The sequence below is a fragment of the Terrapene carolina genome, unplaced genomic scaffold (genome assembly GCF_002925995.2).
Source record: "Terrapene carolina triunguis isolate 2854851 unplaced genomic scaffold, T_m_triunguis-2.0 Scaffold34021, whole genome shotgun sequence".
NCBI classification, from domain to species: domain Eukaryota; kingdom Metazoa; phylum Chordata; order Testudines; family Emydidae; genus Terrapene; species Terrapene triunguis.
The window spans coordinates 2,469,969-2,490,682 of NW_020698372.1; the positions used below are offsets into that span (position 1 = coordinate 2,469,969).

The following is a 20,714-nucleotide window of genomic DNA, read 5'->3' on the forward strand; positions in this document are numbered from 1 at the left end:
CCCCCCCCCCCCCCCCCAGCTGGAATTGTCACCCCCTTGGGTCAGTTTCTTTTGAGAAACACTAATGAAGCAACTGACTCAGTCTCTGCTTCCCTAGGTATACCTTGAAGGGATATTCCCAGGCCAGATGTTTCTAAAGGCCTTGGTACATTTTTGTAAAAAATAAAAATCTTTACCAGTTATGTAATTCCTTTTAGTCTATTCTACTTTGTGGTTTAGGTCAAGTAACTTCTTGGCAAAAACTGCTGCTGCTAACTGTACAAGCGGCAACAATTTGGCCATGCTGGGCATACTTATTGACTATTTTTAAAATGCCCTGCCCCTAACAAGAGAGAATTTAAGTTACATTAACTAACAAATCTAAATTGTGCAGTGTAGCTGTAGTTCTTGTCTTAAAACTGGTGGCTTTAGTTCCTCTGGATTATTCACTTAGAGGACTGAGCTGAAAGTACCACATTTCACATAAATAGTGTTACAGATAGAACACTTTCTCTATTTTAAAGGCTTGCTCAGAACAAGTTAGTGGCATGTTAAAGTTCCTTACGTTGGGGTTCTTCATGGCTTTTGCTGCTGTTAAGGCTGATTTCCGCACTCTGGCACTTCATGTGCAGAAGGTGGGGGCCCACAAGGACTCTAAAAATTACTTGCCACTACAGGCTTGTATTAAATTTTCAAGGTTACAGCTTTTCTCTGACCTTGGATTGGTAGATGCTGCCATCACCCAACTGCAAAATCCCCTTGAGAGCCCAGGGTGGCACACTTCAGAATTCCTTCCTGGGGGGTACCCTCAAGCCCTTTCACCCCCCTTCTGGGGAAGAGATGAGAAGAAAAACAAAGGAAATCAGTTGTTGCTGCCAGCTAATTAAACATGTACACAAACCTCTTGGGACATGCATCCAATTTTGTTCTTATAAAAAAATTTTTTTTTTAAAGTAAGAAAATACTTCTGGGAACTTACGCTATTGCTAGATTTAAAAAGATCAACTATAATTAAGCATCAATAATAGTTTGAGGTTCAGCTTAAAGGTTATAAGGAAAACAAAAGCATCTGGGGTTAGCACAGAGGAGTGCACAAGCCATAAAGAAATAAAAAGAGAAACCTGATTGCGTTGTCTTAGACATTTCCTGATCTGCTTGCATATCTGGGGTTTCAGATGAATAGTTTCTAGATATAATTCCAGTGATTTTTTGATACCTGGCCCCAAGGTGTATATAGCACACAATCTGAAGCAGTCTTGACTGTTCAAGGACAGGGGAGCATGAGTGGTCCTGAAGAAGCTCAAAGGTTCTCTAGATGGTACTGCCCAGAAGAAGACGACGACGCCTCCTCCTCCCCCCCACACCCTCCCCAAAATACAGTGCTCAAGGCTGGAGCAAAGGAGAAACAACACTGAATCTGCAGTAAAGGAGATGCTTTACACTGCAGTTGATCCCTCTGGAAGGAGAAGGGACAAACTCAAACACGGCTCTTCAGTGGCCACTCAAGATTATCACAGAAGATCTTATTATGGCTTAGACCAGTGGTTCTCAAGCTTTTTTTTTTTTTTTTTTTCTTCCCCCTCTACCCCCTCCCCCCAGCCCACTTGAAAATTGCTGAGGGTCTCGGCAGACCACTTAATGAGCTTTCCAAATGTTTGTACCATTAGTTAACTATATTGTAAAGAGCTTTGGATAAAAGCACTATATACAACTTAACATTTTTTTTTTGTTATACAAATAAGCCTACAACTCGTATTTTTAATATCCATACTCTTACCTTCCTAATGTGATGGATGTGCCCTCTCCCCCCTGCTGTGGCAGCCACTGAGCTGGGGCTGGGAGGGGGGGGGGGGGGGGTCTCTCTCTCCAGCATCTGCAGCCCTGGAGCTGGGGAAGTTGCCTTTCTCTGGCCGCCACAGCCCTCCATGTCCCAAATTCTGTCCCCCCCCCGCCCCCCTTTCACTCCGCTGCCTTCATGTGCTTTGGGTCCAGGCACCTAATTAGTGGAGCCACACCTGCATGGCTCCACTGATTAGGTGGGTGGCCCTTCATTCTCCCATGTGTAGCCACCCATGTGTGCACTTAGAGGGAACTATCCACAGACCACCTGAATGGAGCTCATGGACCACTGGTGGTCCATGGACCCACTGTTTGAGAACCTCTGGCTTTGACCACTAAATTATTACTACTTGTTCATTAAAGTAGTAAACCTCTTCTGTTTGTAGGCCTTCTGTAACCAAATAGTATCAAATTTGCAGGTCATTGCATTTTTCTATAATGGGTATTATTCATAGGTGGTCAAACAGTTTTGGCAGTTAAAGGTCGATCTTCAGCATGGTCTGTACTTAAGTTGACTTAGGTATGTTGCTATGGGGTGTGTGTGGAGAGGGGGAGGAAAAACAATTTCACACTCCTAAACACTGCAGTTATGCCAGCCTAAACCCCCAGTGTAGACATTGCTTCCATCAACCTTGGCTTTCTTGTGTTTGACCTAGCCACTGTTGCTCAAGGAGATGGAGTTGCTACACAATGGAAGAACCTCTTCTGTTGCTGTAGTGAGCATCTATGCTATGGGGGTTGCTGTTATGCCACTAACTCCGTAGCATAGACAAGCTGTTAGATGGCCCTCAAATTTATAGGGCTTGTAAATGTGTTCTGGTTCTAAGCAAAGCTATGCTGTAGGATTTGTTGTAAACACAGGAGTGTCTGAAATCCCCGCTTACAGTGAGATGTCAAGCTTGTAAAACTCTAGACCCAATATTTAGGTTTTCTAAAATGCCTTCATGTGGTACAACTGATGGATGGGAAAGCCTGTCACTGAATAATTTTTTTTTTAAACTCTCCCTTCTTTCTTGCTCTCCACACCACCTTTAGACTGCAGATCTTGGACTTGATATTGGTGCCCAGGGAGAGCCTCTTGGATACCGTCCAGATGGTATGTCTGTTCCATTTCCCTCATTTCCTAAAACTTAAGCCTGGCTAAATTCAGTGCCCTTAAAGGAGAACTGCAAATAATACAGGAGATACCAGTTGAGAAAAGCAAATCACTTCAATACTCAACTTGGCAGTGAGATGGGGAAACTACCATCTTGAATAGCAAGTAATAACTAGCTCTGCAACATTCTAGGTCCCATTCAGTTGGGAGTTGTATTCTCTTAAACAGAAATTGGTGGTCCTTATGCTGGGAAGTCTCAGTGAGCATCTTCTTGAAGAGTATTTCTGAACTTTCCCATTTATTCTAAATATGAATTAAACTGCAGTTTTCCTTTAAAACAAAGTGTGGTGCTTGTACCCTGATAGTCTCTACAGATTTGAACACTATCATCATGTCTGTTTTAAGGATTGTAAACCATTTTGACTAGCCACATAAGAAGCAAATCTGCAGTTAGCAGGCTTGTTCTCTTACAGTATTGCTGTGTTGGGTTTCAGTACTGTTTATGCCGACTAATGGCTTGGCTGGAATTTGCTCATGCTTTTGACTGCAGTATGCTTTGTCTGCAGAGCCACACTGAAAGGCTCTCTCATTCAGTCAGATAGCTATTAGACCAGACAATAAATTTGTGTGTCTAGCTTGACTGAACTAGAAGAAACTAGATGGCTACATTTTCTCACCCTGATATTTGCAGCTTTTGATGCATCTAACATCTCTTAACATTCTGCTTTTTTTTCCCCCCCTGTCCCTCTGCCACCCTTAACTCTTAGATCCTAGCTACCGTTCTTTCCACTCTGGCGGATATGGTCAGGATGCCTTGGGTATGGACCCTATGATGGAGCATGAAATGGGTGGCCACCACCCTGGTGCTGACTACCCAGTTGATGGGCTGCCAGATCTGGGACATGCCCAGGATCTTATGGATGGGCTGCCTCCAGGTGACAGTAATCAGTTGGCCTGGTTCGATACTGACCTGTAAATCGTCCTTAGGTAAGAAGCTCAAGCTCAAACTCAAAACTTGGAATAAAACAACCTTCTGAACTGAGGACTTGGGTGGCAGGGAGGGAATGGCTTAAATGGGTCCAACTCTTATCAAAATACTGAACTTTGAGTATCTTGAAGCTCATACTTTCTGTGCACTTGAACTGACTCCAGCTGTGAAGTGTGGAAGTGATTAACTTCAGTGTTTTGTGCTCCAGCTTTATGCAGTCTTAACATGTGGGCAAATCTACAGCACTGACAGTTCCTTGTTTTTCTTCCTACACAGCTGTATCGTCTGAATGAACTTGCATTGTGATTGGCCTGTAGAGTTGCTGAGAGGGCTCGAGGGGTGGGCTAGTATCTCAGAAAGTGCCTGACACACTAACCAAGCTGAGTTTCCTATGGGAACAATTGAAGTAAACTTTTTGTTCTGGTCCTTTTTGGTCGAGGAGTAATAATACAAATGGATTTTGGGAGTGACTCAGAAATGAAGAATGCACAAGAAAGAATCAAGATGGAATTTATCAAACCTTAGCCTTGCTTGTTAAATTTTTTTTTAACCTCTGTAATGGTACTGACCTTGCTTGCTTTGAAAGTAGACTTTTCTTTTTGCTGTAACTGGTAGGGTTTTTTTTAAGTCTCTTGTAGTGTTAAGTTATAGTGAATATGCTACAGCAGTTTCTAACTTTTAAGGATCGAGTAATGGTGTAGAACACTAATTCATAATCACTAATTGTATTCTGAATAAAGTGTAACATTGTGTAGCCTTTTTGTATAAAATAGAGAAATAGAAATGGTCCAATTAGTTTCCTTTTTAATATGCTTAAAATAAGCAGGTGGATCTATTTCATGTTTTTGATCAAAAACTTTATCTGGGATGTGTCTGGGTAGGGGCCAGTAAGAACTGTTTATTTGGAACCTTGTAGTGGACAGTTTACCAGTTGCCTTTTATCCCAAAGTTATTGTAGCCTGCTGTGATACAGATGCTTCATGAGCAAAAGCAGTTATAAAATGGTTAAGAATTAAAGTAAACTTTTAATTCACTCAGCTGTCTCAATTTATTTGAAATAGGAAATACATAGTTTTGTAGGGGGGGGGGGAAATCATGCGTATATAAGCTAACTTGATGCAGCAATTTGACTATTTTGCATAGTAAGGGTAGCATGGCATAAATCAGTCAAAAATAAAGCAACTTCTAAACGGAGCAGACTGTTGAGGAAACCTGTGTTGCTGACCAAATCAGAGATTTTTAGGAGAATTAGTATAGGGTGACTACGCAAACCGTTGCAGTACTCCCCATAGAGGTTTTTAACTTACCACTGCACCATTACATGAAATCTTGATACCTGTATATACAGGTATCAACACTGAACACCAGCATCAGACCTGAAACAAGTATCCAATCACCTCTGGCTTTAGTGTGTTCATGGTGTGGTGGTTTTTTTTTTTTTTTTAAATTGCTTTGCCCTGGCAAATGGAATCTGCAATTCATGTGCTGTGTGTTACAATGGCACAATGCTGCTAAATGAACTGAGCCAGCATTCATGGTCTAAACTTAAGGACCAGCCCCACAAACATTTGGTCTGTGACCAAAAGCTGGCTTTGCCACTTTTGCACTGTTTTCAGAGAAATATAGACTGCCTAAACCAAGCAGCAAGTATCCTCTAAGAGGGATATTAAGAGTTTTTTGCCTACAACATTATTACTGAATGCTAGAGCATGAGTGCTCTCCTTCAAGGGAAGAGATGTGTCCTAATTATACCTCTGCCTTGATCTAAATTTAGATATTTGCTTCCCCTTATGGTGGATAACTTAAATCTAACAAACTTTAACTTTTCTATGTAAAATTTTTCAAACAAAAAGGGTGAGTTAAAACACCTTTTTTGGAATATTTTCATAGCAGCTGCATCAGACTGTGAGAATTGCCACAATAGCAAAGGATGCAATCAGGCACCACTCCTAGCTACAGTACATACATGAGGACAACCCCCTCCCCTATGTATGTACTTGTTACATTTTTCCCTTCCCATTGTGGAGTCAGCAAAATGACAAATACCCTCCTAACTTTCTGTAGCTTGAGCAAGATAGATCAGATCTTACTCTGACAAATGGGTTTATGAACACAGGTGCTAGGCTCTTACTGTTCATTAAGGGGGTGCATACTCCCCTACAAGTGCATTAAGTGTAAACTGCTGAACACTCTACTCTTTTTTGCTTTAATTAAAGCTAGAGCTGTACTTGTAGTAAGCTGGCTTTTGATTAGATGGGTACAGTTAATTACTAGCTACTAGGAACACACTTCTCCCAGAGCCATGGATGGAAATACACATTTACTAGTCAGCAGTAATATGTGTAACATACTGCAAAATGACAAGGGGGCTAGCAATCCCATAGCTTAGGGCCAAGTCTAAGCTAAGGGGTTTGCATGGTCTGCCATTGACCTAAACTGAGGGATGGTTTAAAAAAAAAAAAAATCTTAGCTTTAGAAAGGAATATCAACATTTTTCAGGGGTAACATATCAAGGATGTGTTACACAAAGGGGATGTTTGTGGCCACTTCCTGTGTAAGTTTAGCTCTTTAACACAACCTATGAAGGCATTCACTGTCAAAGGAACAAGCTTTTAAGTCCTTGTCAGACAAGAGGGCAGCTGTCACTTACTGGTAGGTTGAGATATATAATTTATCCACTGTCAGGAAAGGGACACAATAGTAGGCAGACCTGCTGATGGAATGCTGGTGTTGCAGCCACTTAGGACTATTTTGAAAAGATTTCCTCCAGTTGACTGCAATTAAATATGGAGGCTGGCAACTTACTTTTAAGCAGGGATAAAACATTAGACAATTTACTAAAGAATGTTACTACCTATTACCCCCTGCAGGGGGTCAGGATATGTTTCAGTGTCACAATTTCTCCAATGCCTGGTAACTACAGCTCCCCTGAGGGTGGTAAGCCAGCCTCTGTGGTATAGAATATCAGGGTGGGAAGGGACCTCAGGAGGTCATCTAGTCCAACCGCCTGCTCAAAGCAGGACCTAATCCCAGCTAGGGCTTTGTCAAGCCTGCCTGTAAAAAACCTCTAAGGAAGGAGATGCTAAAGGTGTATTTAAAAAAAAAAAAAAAAGTAGGGGTCAACTAGCATTTAAGGTTGCATGAGGACCTGCTCCAAAACTACAAAAATAAGGGAAGGAATATAGGAATCTAACCCCTTATTACCTACAACACTGTTGCTAATATACTCCATAAGACATCTCTTGCCAGCTCCCAATACCAATTTACACGTGTTGTTTCCCAACAGTATGTGGCTTTTTTATATATCCTTTATAGAAGATGAGCACACAGGACTATAACATCCCCCATGAACTGACACTGATTCTGCCTTCACCGTGCTGAGGTTACTGCTTAATGCAAAAACCTTGATGCCGTATCTGTTCAAGAGGGTGTGGTACATCCATAGAATTATAGGTTTCCACTTTGAAACTGCCTATGTCCAAGCTTTTACAGTTTTGGCTGTGTGCAGTGATGCAACCTTAACTGTCACTATTGTTGGGTTGTTTTTAACAAAACAGGCTGCTTCCTCTCAATTAGACTGTTTTTTAAAACAGTAGAACACACCCTAACAGCAGTTTCAATCTTACCTGTAGCTGGGAGCATCTAGTGCAGGCTTCAGCAATAAAACAACTCAATTTGATTCGGAGATGTAAAAAGCCATTCCTTTGAGCCCTAGCTTGCAATCACCACCTTGACAACACACTTGAGCCTGCAGAGACCACAAACCTGAGCCCAGTGCACATTAAGTTCTATAGAATCTTTTAATACCCATCTAAAATAGCATAGGTTAAAAAAACCCTAGTGCAACTGATTTACTAGGGAAATCAGCATTAAATAGAGGAGCTGCCCAGTGAAACATAAGTACCTAACAAATCAATTTTTCAAATGCTAGGCATTTAATGCAACCTATACATACCTGTCATTTAGAACACAAAACTGGGCTTAAAATGTTCTTTCACTAGCTTAAGGATACCCCTGTAAGTCACTGAGGGAGGCATTGGGAATGGCAATGTCCTTTAATATAGACCAATGAAGCAGTATGGCTAGCTATTCTGTCAATAGTCACCATGTACCTTTGAAGAAGGACTTTGTCACTTAACTAGACTAAAAACAAATTAGTGACTTATCATGCAATATTCTTAATTGTTCCTGCCATTGTAAACAAGATATTGTTAATTAAAAAGAAGTGATTTCAATGTGCATGGTGTGATACTTGTTCTGTTAGCACTGATCTTTCCATGTCCAACTCGTTAGAGAATTTCAAAGCCCAAGCAACAATATCATATGGGAACTGCTAATGAAAAGTAAAAATTATTACTATCAAGCTTCAATGTCTCATCTAAATTCAGTAGCTTGCCTGCAAAAGTAAAGCAGTAGGAAAATGTCAGAGTAGGCATTTAACCCTCCTGTGAAATTAATGCTAAATTTGTAATTGGTTACAATCACTACTGTAGCAAATGTGTCAAAACAAGCACAACTTTGTGGAAGAATGAAGTAGAAGAGTGAGGGAGAACATTCAAACAAATCTACCACAGGTAGCTTGGTCTGTCTCAGTTTGAAATTTTTTAATTAATATGTTCTTTATAGTCAAAACAGAATCTGGAATATACTGAAGTATATCAAAATAGTTTAAGAAAAGTGCCACAAGTTGACTTGTGTATAGAGAAATTATTAACCAGAAATCACTGCAATATAGAAGTGCAAAGTCATTTATTGTATCCTTTTAACCAGAACACTGTACTGTATTTGGTTTTGCAAATTGTCTTTAAACTACATGACTAGGTGCCAGAAGATTTGGGTTCTGTTCCTGGCTCCAGCCCAGACTTTCTGTGGGACATTTGGAAATCAGTCACTCCCTGTGCTCATTTTCCATCTGTAAATGGGGATGATACCAACTCCCTGCAGTGTTTTCAGATTGAGTCATTAACATTTGCAAAGCAAGTCAGAAATCTTTACATGTGCAAAAGTATTCTACAGTTTGTTATAGGTGATGTTTCAAATGAGGATGATCAGCTAAGGCATTCTACTTCTGATCAAAAACTTGGAAAATATACCACAATTTAGGTGGAATGAAAAATGCTTCTCCCCTAAACATATCTGTGAAAGAAATGGAATTTTTCTAATTTATGTTCTTCAGTACATGGCTGTAGGACACTTAAAAAATCCCTTCAAAAACCGTAGGTTGTGCTAATTTAAGCAAGATAATGGACAAATGCGCATTCTTTTAAAAGCAAGTTTTCCACACTTTTTCCCTATTCTTATACAGATAAGTAAGTGAATACATACACACACACATTAGATTTCTTACCAAATTCGTACTACAACACTCATTCATAAATATCCTAAAACAAGACTGAGGAATTCACCATGCCAGTGTTTTGTGCATTCAGTCAGGACTGGAGTGATGATTGATCTGGTAGCCTTGATGTTTTAGCGTCCAACTGTTCTAAGAATTTCAAAAGCCAAGGAAGCAACAGCAATATCCGCATGGGAGCTGGGAAAGAAGAAAACAAAGATAGTAATCTTCAAGGTAAAACACCTCATCTAAATTCTGTAGTTGTCCTACACATGAGACTTTCACTTGTGCTGGAAAGTGCCTGATGAGGGAATCCACTTTGGATAACTCCTGTGTAAACCAATTTTCTGTTAGAATACTATGGATATTTCAACATGTAGCAGGTCATGCGTATCAGTGTGATCCCTTGAGTTCATGTTTACAGAACTGCTTGCTTGGTGCCCTGCTAAGTCTCACTCTGAAAAATGGAAGATGTAATTATTACATTTTCTTCAATAGTTTGGTGGAAAAATGCCTCAAATTTTTGTCGTCTTTTCACATGCACATTCCTTGTGGAGTAGAGTCTGTCTGTCAGCACATGGAGGCAGCTCTGCTGAAGCATTCTTTTAACCTGCTACAGGAAAGGCAGAATTGTTCTTGCTGTACATAGTGCTGACTTTTCAGACCCAGTTCACTGCCTCCATCAGTGCGTGCAGTGGTTTGCTACCTCTCTTGTCTGCTAATAGTCTTCCAACCTGTGATTGGGTGTTCACCCCACACAAAGCACTGCTGGCCTAGTGAAACAGTTACTGCAACTATGGGCTACCTTGACCTTAGAACATAAGAACGGCCATACTGGGTCAGACCAAAGGTCCATCTAGCCCAGTATCCTGTCTTCCGACAGAGGTCAATGCCAGGTGCTTCAGAGGGAATGAACAGAAGAGGTAATCATCAAGTGATCCATCCCATCACCCATTCCCAGCTTCTGGCAAACAGGCTAGGGACACCATCCCTGTCCATCCTGGGTAATAGCCATTGATGGACCTATTCATGAATTTATCTAGCTCTTTTTTGAACCCTGTTACAGTCTTGGCCTTCACAACATCCCCTGGCAAAGAGTTCCACAGGTTCACTGCGTTGTGTGAAAAAATACTTCCTTTTGTTTGTTTTAAACCTGCTGCCTATTAATTTCACTTGGTGCCCCCTAGTTCTTGTGTTATGAGGAGTAAATAACACTTCCTTATTTACTTTCTCCACATCAGTCATGATTTTATAGACCTCTATCACATCCCCCCTTAGTTGTCTCTTTTCCAAGCTGAAAAGTCCCAGTCTTATTAATCTTTCCTCATATGGCAGCCATTCCATATCCCTAATCATTTTTGTTGCCCTTTTCTGAACATTTTCCAATTCCAATATATCTTTTTTGTGATGGGGCAACCACATCTGCACGCAGTATTCAAGATGTGGGTGTACCATGGATTTATATAGAGGCAATATGATATTTTCTGTCTTTTTATCTATCCCTTTCTTAATGATTCCCAACATTGTTAGCTTTTTTGACTGCTGCTGCACATTGAGTGGATGTTTTCAGAGAACTATCCACAATGACTCCAAGATCTCTTTCTTGAGTGGTAACAGCCAATTTAGACCCCATCATTTTATATGTATAGTTGAGATTATGTTTTCCAATGTGCATTACTTTGCATTTATCAACACTGAATTTCATCTGCCATGTTGCCCAGTCACCCAGTTTTGAGAGATCCTTTTGTAACTCTTTGCAGTCTGCCTGGGACTTAGCTATCTTGAGCAATTTTGTATTATCTGCAACTTTTGCCACCTTTTCCAGATCATTTATGAATATATTGAATAGGACTGGGCCTAGTGCAGACCCCTAGGGGACACCACTATTTACCTCTCTCCATTCTGAAAACTGACCATTTATTCCTACCCTTTGTTTCCTATCTTTTAACCAGTTACCGATCGATGAGAGGACCTTCCCTCTTATCCCATAACAGCTTACTTTGCTTAAGAGCCTTTGATGAGGGACCTTGTCAAAGGCCTTCTGAAAATCTAAGTACACTATATCCACTGGATCACCCTGGTCCACATGCTTGTTGACCCCCTCAAAGAGTTCTAGTAGATTGGTGAGGCATGATTTCCCTTTACAAAACCCATGTTGACTCTTCCCCAACAAATTATGTTAATCTATGTGTCTGACAATTTTGTTCTTTACTATAGTTTCAACCTTAGTTTTGCATTTGACCTTTAGTTTTTCCTGCCCTGTAAAAGTGTGTCAATACGGATTCATTGGTTCCTTGGCTTCAACTTGTGACATGCATCAACTGAATGACTAAGAACATGTATTTGACCACACTGGTTGAGTTGTTGATCTGTACCTTCTTTTTAGAAGGAGTTTCTTACTGAGCAGCAGTATAAACCAGAAGCCTTATCAGTTGAACATCTTTCTTTAAATTAATTCACCCTCTGTATTGAAAAAGTGAATAGCAAAAGAGCACAAATCTTGAAGTGCAAAATGAACAGATGAAATGAATTCTATGTGGTTCTAGCTGGCCGGTCTCCGTGTGTCTTACTGGTTAAGGAGGTAGCAGCAAAAGGGATTGGCAAAACTGCTTTATGAGGTTTCTATGAGGCAGCAGACAGAGCACCTAAGCACAGTTAGTTCTCTATTTAAACATGACAAACGTTATTCTATTAGGGCCTTTCTCATTCCCTCCACTGTCATAGGAGATTTTTGTAAAGGACTACAACCTGTCTTTATGAAATTCTTATATCAGCTAAATCTTGTGCATAAATATAGGAGAGGTCTGGCAGCTAAATTTAGACTATTAGAAAAAAGGCATAGGTCCATGGCATTAGTGGTAGCTTTCTCTGAAATGCTTCCAGTTTGATGCACAGCCCAGCTGGGCAGAAGGAGCTTGGAGGTTTCAATGCATGGTTGAGAAACTGGTGCCAAGTTTATTAGGCACTGGCAAACATTTTGGGAAAGAGGAAACCTATACAGAAGAGATTGCAGAACCCCCTACGCTCAAAAAAACCATCTTTGAAGGGGGTTAGAGCCCACAAATTCTCAGGCCCTTCCTGTTGCTCCACCTCGATTGTAGCAACTTAGAATCTATACAAGACAGCATTAGTCTCCAGGGTCCCGGAGAAGCAAATTCCATAGAGGATGGGTGAACAGGGAGAGGACTTCATTTCTATGAGCTCCCGTTGACCTGTTGTGGCTGCTGCAGTGCTGGACCACGGGGCAGCTGACGAGTTGCTCCACAACTACTGTGCCAGTTTGACCATCCCTGGGATTGGTCAGGCTGGGTAGGAGCTTCTATACTCCTTAGGATTTAACCCAGTGGGCATTTTTGCTGGAGCAAGGAGCACTGAGGAGGGCCCTAAATAAATAGTTGTGTCTGGTTTCTTGTGTAAAGAAAGTTTAAAACAATTAGAGGAAGCTGAGACAAACATTAGAAAGGGTTAAAGGAAAACTTCAGGAGTGAATTATAATTTCGTAGTTAACTAACTAAATAATAATGCTACAGCAAAGACTGAAAAGGAATTTTAAGAACTTGTCACTGTCTCTTTAGCTGATGGCGCTAGGGGGAGTTGCCATTTTATTTCACTCTGGTAATGTAGTTGATAATAGGAAATGCAACTCAGCACTTGAATACATAAGAGGGGCAGCAGATTTCTGAAAACTTGATTTATGGTAAGTTCTGTCTCCTTCTCCACACCACTTCTATCCCACAACTTCACAAACCCCTCCATCACGGTACCAGTGATTGTTACATTTCCCCAAACATCTCCCCCCTTCCAAAAAACAATACAACTTACTCTACAATAGAGTTGAGAGGCCAATTTTCATAACTCCACGCCTGAACAGAGCCTACAACATTGACTTATACAAAGCTTGCATTTATGTGCACAAAGGACACCAGGAAGATTCTCAAAGCATTGCAAAAAATCATCTATAAACTTTACATGGGAACCATTTCACCCAGCAGTGAAATGCAGCCTAGCAGTTCACAGCAGCAGTGAACAACATTTTAAGGAGAAGGGAACAAAAACGTGTCCATTTGAGAGTGCAAGGGGAATTAGGTAGGTAGAGTGTTCTGATTTGACCAGGCTACTGGGATTAACACCTCTATCCTTACAAAGAATGCCAAGGTACTTTTCAGAAGCAGTCAGGACCTCCGTTTTAAGCCTTAGTTGAAAGACAGCCGGCATTCTTAGAAGAATATTTCTTGTCCTCCTCAGCTGTGCATTTGAAAGGATTTTGCTTTTACCACCACCATTACTTTGAGAAAGGGCACAAAGCCATGTTGTGCTGCCAGTACACTGTACGGGGGAACAATAAACCAGTATCTGGTTATGAAGAGGTGAGCTGTTAACAAACAGAAAAGAAGATTGTGTTGACAGAGCAATGGCCTAGCCACATCTGGGATCAAAGTACACCGCAACAGCAGCAACAAAAAAAGCAAGAAAGCTTTGAATAAAGGGAGTTTTGAGGACAGGAGTATAAGGGAGGGGAGGGCTGGTAACAGGAGAAGCTTGTAGTGCACATGAGGCGATTACAAGAGAAGACCATCTCAGACAAAAGGGGAAGGGAGTGCTCTCAGCCCTGGAAATTCCTGAAAGCCTGAGGGAACTCACCTGGCAGTTTGGGCCAGTCTCCCTAGAATGTGGATAAGACTGTCACCATCATTCTTCAGGCTCTCAGAGTGCTTCTTGTTTGAAGTTACCTGGAATGAAAAGAAAGAATAGTTATCAAAGGCTTAGCGAGAAATTCTTCTTTGTCTTTTTTTTTTGAGGGGGGGGGGGAGAGGGGCAGAGGAGAAAGCAGGGAGGAGGACAGAAACAAGTTACAGCAATTGTTACAGTTTTAAATGGAATGTGACATTACAGAGACCCAACAAAAGTAAACCCCTTTACTGAACAAGATTGGATTTTAACTGCAGAATGTCTAAAGTGTCTTAAACAAGATTCATTCTTGTTCTGTATCCCTGCATGTGTGAAAATTCTCAGATCACAGTCCACTAACCCTGAGTAACTGGTTTTCATTTTTACTATCAATGCAACTAAGAGCATATCCATTTATTTTGAACTTCAGGGAAAATTTCAGGACAAAATCATTTTTTCCCCCACTTGAGGGGAAAATGAACAGTCAGCCTTGTATCAGGTTAGGTTACTTATCTGGATTATAAAATGTCAGGTTTGTTATGGGCATATCGAGGAGGCTGGTTTAAAATCACTGCTTTGTGAGAATTGCTCATACAAGTTGTTCCTTCCTGATGGGACCATTACCACTTATCAGATATAAGAAACACTAAATGCACACAGCAGCATAATTACCTTACTGTCTGTACAACATAAAAATGAATGGCAAATCCTGCAACCCTTTTTATGGTGGATTAACGCTGGTTCCAGCTGACCTAGTAACGCTTATAAGTGTTGTACCTGTTTTATCACAGTGCTCTATAATGACCAGTTTACTGTTTTCCCACTCTTAAGAACTATAACTATTGATGTACCAGGAAGCTGCAAGTGGCTTTCCATTTCCTGATTAGTTAAACATGCTGATGGGAAGGTCAAAGGGTGACATGAAATGGAATCACATGCTTCGCATGGTGGACATTGAATACCTGACAAATTGCTTAAGGAGCACTATTGGTACATTCCACATACATCCCAGGAAATTACTAAAATCTGGATATGGGTTGCCACCTGCAAAGGATATAGGTTGGCCACTAACAATTCAGAAGTTACTGCTTGAAATCACAATTTTGAATCCTAAAATTTGGCAGGGAGCTGTAATGTATAACATCCCACGGCTGGCCCTATTTAACACTGATCGGGCATAGGCCGCTATGCCTATATTCTTTTTTTAAAGCTAGAGAGAAGCTGTATTTACTGGTGCCACCATGCCAGAAGCTGTGCCAACATTTATCCTACTACACCAGTGTCACTTGCACTTGTAATCCAAACAGCCTATAGTTACACTATACAAAGAACGGGGTCTTCTTTGCATTAACTAAAATCTTTCCCACTAATTGGACAAAACGGCAAATTCATTACTTATGTACAAATCCATCCTCAGGTACTCATGCTACCACAAGTACTTCAGCCTTTCTACACTCTAGAGGTTTATATTAGAACATCTCAATTTACTGTTCAGTAATCCACCTCTATTTCTCATCCTCGAGATACAGAATATTTTTGTAGTTTGTGTTCTGAATTATAGAACTCTAAACAAAGATGACACACTGGACCAACCAAAATTATAAAACACTTTTCTCGCTCTTAACAGCTTTAATCACAAGACGATCCTTTCTCTTCCTTCAATCCTCTCCCTCACTCACTACATACCTTCCAACTTGTGCAACTACTGAGGCAGGGATCCACAGACACCAGCCTCATTCACCACACAACCCTGATTCAATCCCAGAGCACCAACCATCCTATGCACTGAATGAGGCAGGAGTCCTGTGGGGAAAAATGTTTGTGATCATGTAGGTAAGGCTGTATAATTATGCATATGCAGGAGATAGTTGAATTAAGGTTGCATGGGCACCATACATTCTGGCATTTCCTAACACTTGTGTGTTTGACCTTGCAATCTTAACGATCTTTTAACATAGTGGATTTTGAATGTTCAGACTAAACATGCCCAGTTTTTTTTAACCTTTCCTCATATTTTATCATTTTTGTTGCTCTCCCCTGGACTCTCTCCAATTTGTGCACATCTTTCCTAAAGTGTGGCACATAGAACTGGACACAATACTCCAGCTAAGGCCTCACCAGGGCCGAGTAGAGTGGGACACTCACCTCCTGTCTCTTACATACGACACTCCCGTTAATACCCCCCCCCCCAGAACATTAGTATTTTTTGCAACTGCATCACATTGTTGGCTCATATTTAATTTGTGCTCTACTGGAACTCCAAGATCCTTTTCAGCAGTATTACTGCCTAGCCAATTATTCCCCATTTTGTAGATGCACATTTGATTTTTTCTTCTTAAGTGTAGTACTTTGAATTCATCTTTATTGAATTTCATCTTGTTGATTTCAGACCAATTCTCCAATTTGTCAAGGTCATTTTGAATTCTAATCTTGTCTTGGAAAGTGCTTGCAACTCCTCCCAGTTTGGTGTATCCGGCAAATTTTATAAACATACTCTCCACTCCAGTATCCACGTCATTAATGAGAAGGTCGAATAGTAGCGGATCCAGGACAAACTCCTGCAGGATCCCACTAGATACGTCCCCCCACTTTGACAGTAAACCATTGATAATCATTCTTTGAGGGTGATCTTTAAACCAGTTATGCACCTACCTTATAGTAATTTTGTCTAAACCATGTTTCCCTAGTTTGCTTATAAGAATGTCATGTGGGACTATGTCAAAATCCTTACTAAAATCAAGATATATAACCTCTGTAGCTTCCCCCATCCAGTAGGCCAGTAACTATCAAAAAAGAAAATTAGGCTGGTTTGGCATGACAAATCCATGTTGGCTGTTACTTATCACCCTATTTTCCTTTGGGTTCTTATGAATTGATTGTTTAATAATTTGTTCCAGTATTTTTCCAGGTATCAAAAGTTCAGCTCAGTGGTCTATAATTCTCTGGGTCCTCTTTGTTCCTCTTTTTATTGATAGGTACTGTGTTTTTCCTTCTCCAGTCCTCTGGGCTCTCACCCATCTGCTCCATGAGTTCTCAAAGATCATCACTATTGGTTCTGAGATTGCTTCAACTAGTTCCTTAAGTACCATAGGGTGAATTTCATTAGGCTCTGCTGGTTTTACTACCTCTAACTTATCTTAGTATTCTTTTCCTTTTCTGGCTTTTGTTCCTTCTGCTTTGTTAATATTGTGTTAAGCAACTGGTCACAATTCACTTTTTTTAGTGAAGAACTGTTAGCTTTGTTAGTTTCCTATATACATTTTAAATCGAGACCAACCAAAACAAACAAATTTAAGGGACAAATTTTCAAAGAGGCTTCAAATAGATTTGAGAAACATACATGATCAATTTTTGTCCAATAGCACCTGAGTGTACAGATTTGCCATGCAAATAGGGTTTCCGTGTCTAAATTTGATAACTGGAACACAGAATGATGTGCTTCACCCTCCATTAGGAAATTTATCCATGTCACACAACTAGCTTGGGAGAGGATCAATACTGTAACAACAGAGAAGTTGCAGATCAGGTGTGAGGTGAGTTGGCTGAGCGGAGTGCTGTAGCTTGGATAGCACTTGCCAGTATTATGGCTATCTTTTTGCCAGTACTGTCTTACTTATGACAACAAGCAATACAATTTGCTTTTGCCAAACTGGGTTTTTTTTAAAGTTAGCTTTACCAACTTTTATTGTTCCAAGAGTTGTTAGAGGGCTGCTGAGACATAAGATGTTAGATCTCTCCTAATGTAAAGGCTATGTAGAAAAAACCTGGTTGAGCTCAGGAATCATTCTTTAGCTAATAGAACCAGGACAAAAACAATTTTCAATATACTGTACTCTTATTGAAAAGTTGATGTATAATCATAATCTTTTGTCTTCTTTGTGGTTTTCAGATGACAATAAATATTAATACAATATGTATAATAAGAACATTACAAGCGTTTTTTTCACACATTTTATTCTTTCTTCCACCACACATCTCCATGTGACTTGACCTGTTCTATTTTTAAGGGTTTCATTATGTTCCTAACAAATAGTTTGAAGGTCTCTTTTAATAATGGTGTTTTGTTGTGGTGGGTTATAAGACATTGTTCAATGACTTACAATCAGTAGTTGTTCCTTTAATTAAAATTGTAATTAAATCTCAGTTTAGTTGTACATTCATTGCAATTTAATAAGAATTTCAAAATGACTTTTCTTTATGAAGCTAATAACCAAACAGCAGGCTTTCTCTGTTCAATTCTATTAAGCAAAGATGAGTCATAAAGAACATCATAATTGATATGTAAATATCATTATTTCCTAAAATACAGAATAGCTGTTCAGGTAATACAATGCTGCTAATGACAAGTGCATTTAGCATGCAGGAAAATGTATGAAATACAAAAATGATTGAAAGCACTTTATTACAGTGCTAATGAGCTGAGTGAAGCCGGAGTTCTGATTTAACTCACACTGATTTTTGTCCAGTTTGATTCTCAGAACAAGACAATTGCAAAAACTGGGCATAGTTTTACACTATCTGGAAAGATAAGGAATCTTTTCTCTTCTTAAGGTCTATGGCTTCATGACACTGAACTGTTTTCTCCAATTTGTCACAACTTGCGACTTTTAATTTACGAGTCACTTCAATATCAATTAACCTCTCTTTTGAAGGGGATGGCTTTCTCCTGCCATGTTCAAGTTTAAAGTGAGTTGCAAGCTTGCTGTCTGTGTAGGAAAATTATATTGATATGGTGAGAAAATGCAAAATTGTTAATTGGGTAAACAAAGAGGGGCCTTTTCACACTAAAAACTTATTTGACCAGCTTTTTTTTTAAATCAGAAAGCAAGCAAGACCCCAGAACCATATTCAGATGCACTCAAATTATCTTCACAAGTATGGATATTATGCATGCAAATAATTGCAAATACAAACAGATATTTAGGTGTCTAAGTACTCATTTCTGTTGCCAAATGACTGATTTTCACAAGTCATTGCAGTAATTGCATACAGAAATATAAGTGCACCATTGCACATGCACCTTGGACTTCTCTTTTTACCAGTTTGGCACTTTACGTGGATCCCATAATGGTATGTCATCATACTTTTTTCTCGAGGTCTGATATAATTACAGGTACATCTTCACTGTATGCGTCTGATATAACTACAGGCACATGCTGCCCATGTCACATCTACTTATGGAAACTACAGAAGCTCCCCGACTTACGCAAGCGTTCCGTTCCGGAATGCCTTGCGTAAGTCGAATTTTGCGAAAGTCGGGAATGTATCTCCGACAGTTATGCAAAAAAAAAAAAAAAAGCTTACGGAACTTATGGAACTTTTTCCGTAAATCCGGATTTCCGTAAGTCGGGTTTGCGTAACCCAGGGAGCGTCTGTATGTTATTCAGTCTCCAAGGCTGTCAGTCCTGCATCTTCTCATAAGCACTACATTAACTAAATAAAGCATATCACCTAGTTTGCCACTCACAATTCATATGGAACAGGGTCAGAACCACTTTGCTTTTCAGTCTTATAGCCCAGAACCATTCATGAGATAGGGGCATCTTCAGGACACCACATACATTTATAGAAAATGAAAACTGATTAGTCACTTGATCTTGTCCATGTTTTTTATATACATAAAAATACTCCTTTCTTCAGGCCTGTATAGTTGGTCTTAGGATGGTGAGAGACCTTAAGTTTGCATAATTATTTGTATTACAGTATTCCTAAAAGCACCAGACAGAATGCGTCTGACGAAGTGGGTATTCACCCATGAAAACTTATGCTCCAATACATCTGTTAGTCTTAAAGGTGCCACAGGACTCTCTGTTGCTTTTTCCAGACAGAATGGGTGCTAGGCATCGTACAAACACACAGCTCGTGACCCAAACAGCTTGCAATCTTATTTACATTGTTACCCTGACCTCTCCCTGCCCTCTCCACCTGTTGTACCTTGTCTTAAACTAAGTTTTTGCAGAGACTAAGCGTGTTCCCTGTTTGTCAGTAAGTACTGGGCAAGGTTCACAACCCTGATACAAGTCTTTGTGCTGCTCCAGTGGTGGAAAAGGCCTGTAAAACTTGCCCTAACTAGGCAACTGTGAACTCCCCTGGTGAATCTATGGGTTGCTTGGTATCAGCATAACCAGTTCTGCCACTCCATCCTGGACTTTCCCCCTCCCTGCCCCCAAGGAAGAGGTTGTCAGTGGCATGGTCACTGCCTTCGACACCTGACCAGTATAACAGCCCCTTGGAAGCTGTTACTGTGGGCAAAATTTACAGTAGTCCTTGTGGCTTCAAGATCTACTTGTGTCAGGGCCCAGACTGGCCCCTGGCAGCTCTAGGAATTGAGGGACAGCAAGGATGAAGTACAATGTTTGCAAACACGTCTCATGATATTTTATTTACTGGTAGATATTTCTATTTGCATTTTCTCCTACCATGAGACAGAGAGAACTGCACATACTATGATTGTTCTTACCATAGACTTCAAAAACCAGCAGCATCTGTTTATTCGGAACATCAACAAAGCATGTCCCTACTGTTATAATTTTAAAATGGTGGTAGAGAGGTCTACAGCCTTTGGAGATCAGCAGAGGGACACTCTCAGACACACTCAATTACTGACTAAAGAGAAAAAAACAAAATTCTTAACACACTATAAAATTGTACAAACATAATGTACCAACTGCATAAGCTGTTTGAAATAGTACTCATTGGGATGGCTCACATTTGTCTTTACTACCTATGATACAGGAGAACTAATTTGGAACTTGAGAAAATATTTCTGATACTCCCCCTCAGCACTATGCATTTTCTTACTACTCTCT

General features: G+C 40.2%; 2 protein-coding genes across 2 annotated transcripts in view; one reads left to right on the forward strand and one right to left on the reverse strand.

Moving 5' to 3' along the window:
* Nucleotides 1-4,935, forward strand: part of LOC112119298 (catenin beta-1) — a 32,307-nt gene extending 27,372 nt beyond the window's left edge. The window contains exons 14-16 of the mRNA XM_024217904.3: nt 2,854-2,914; nt 3,682-3,901; nt 4,179-4,935. Coding sequence (XP_024073672.1) covers nt 2,854-2,914; nt 3,682-3,890 — 270 coding nt within the window. The 3' untranslated portion in view covers nt 3,891-3,901; nt 4,179-4,935. The remainder of the gene's footprint in view (nt 1-2,853; nt 2,915-3,681; nt 3,902-4,178) is intronic.
* Nucleotides 4,936-9,371: 4,436 nt separating this feature from the next.
* LOC113405028 (serine/threonine-protein kinase ULK4-like) overlaps nt 9,372-20,714 on the reverse strand; it is a 412,206-nt gene continuing 400,863 nt past the window's right edge. Inside the window, exons 36-37 of the mRNA XM_026646055.1 lie at nt 13,879-13,967; nt 9,372-9,435 (exon numbers count right to left, since the gene is read on the reverse strand). Of these exons, the coding sequence (XP_026501840.1) occupies nt 9,372-9,435; nt 13,879-13,967 (153 nt within the window). The remainder of the gene's footprint in view (nt 9,436-13,878; nt 13,968-20,714) is intronic.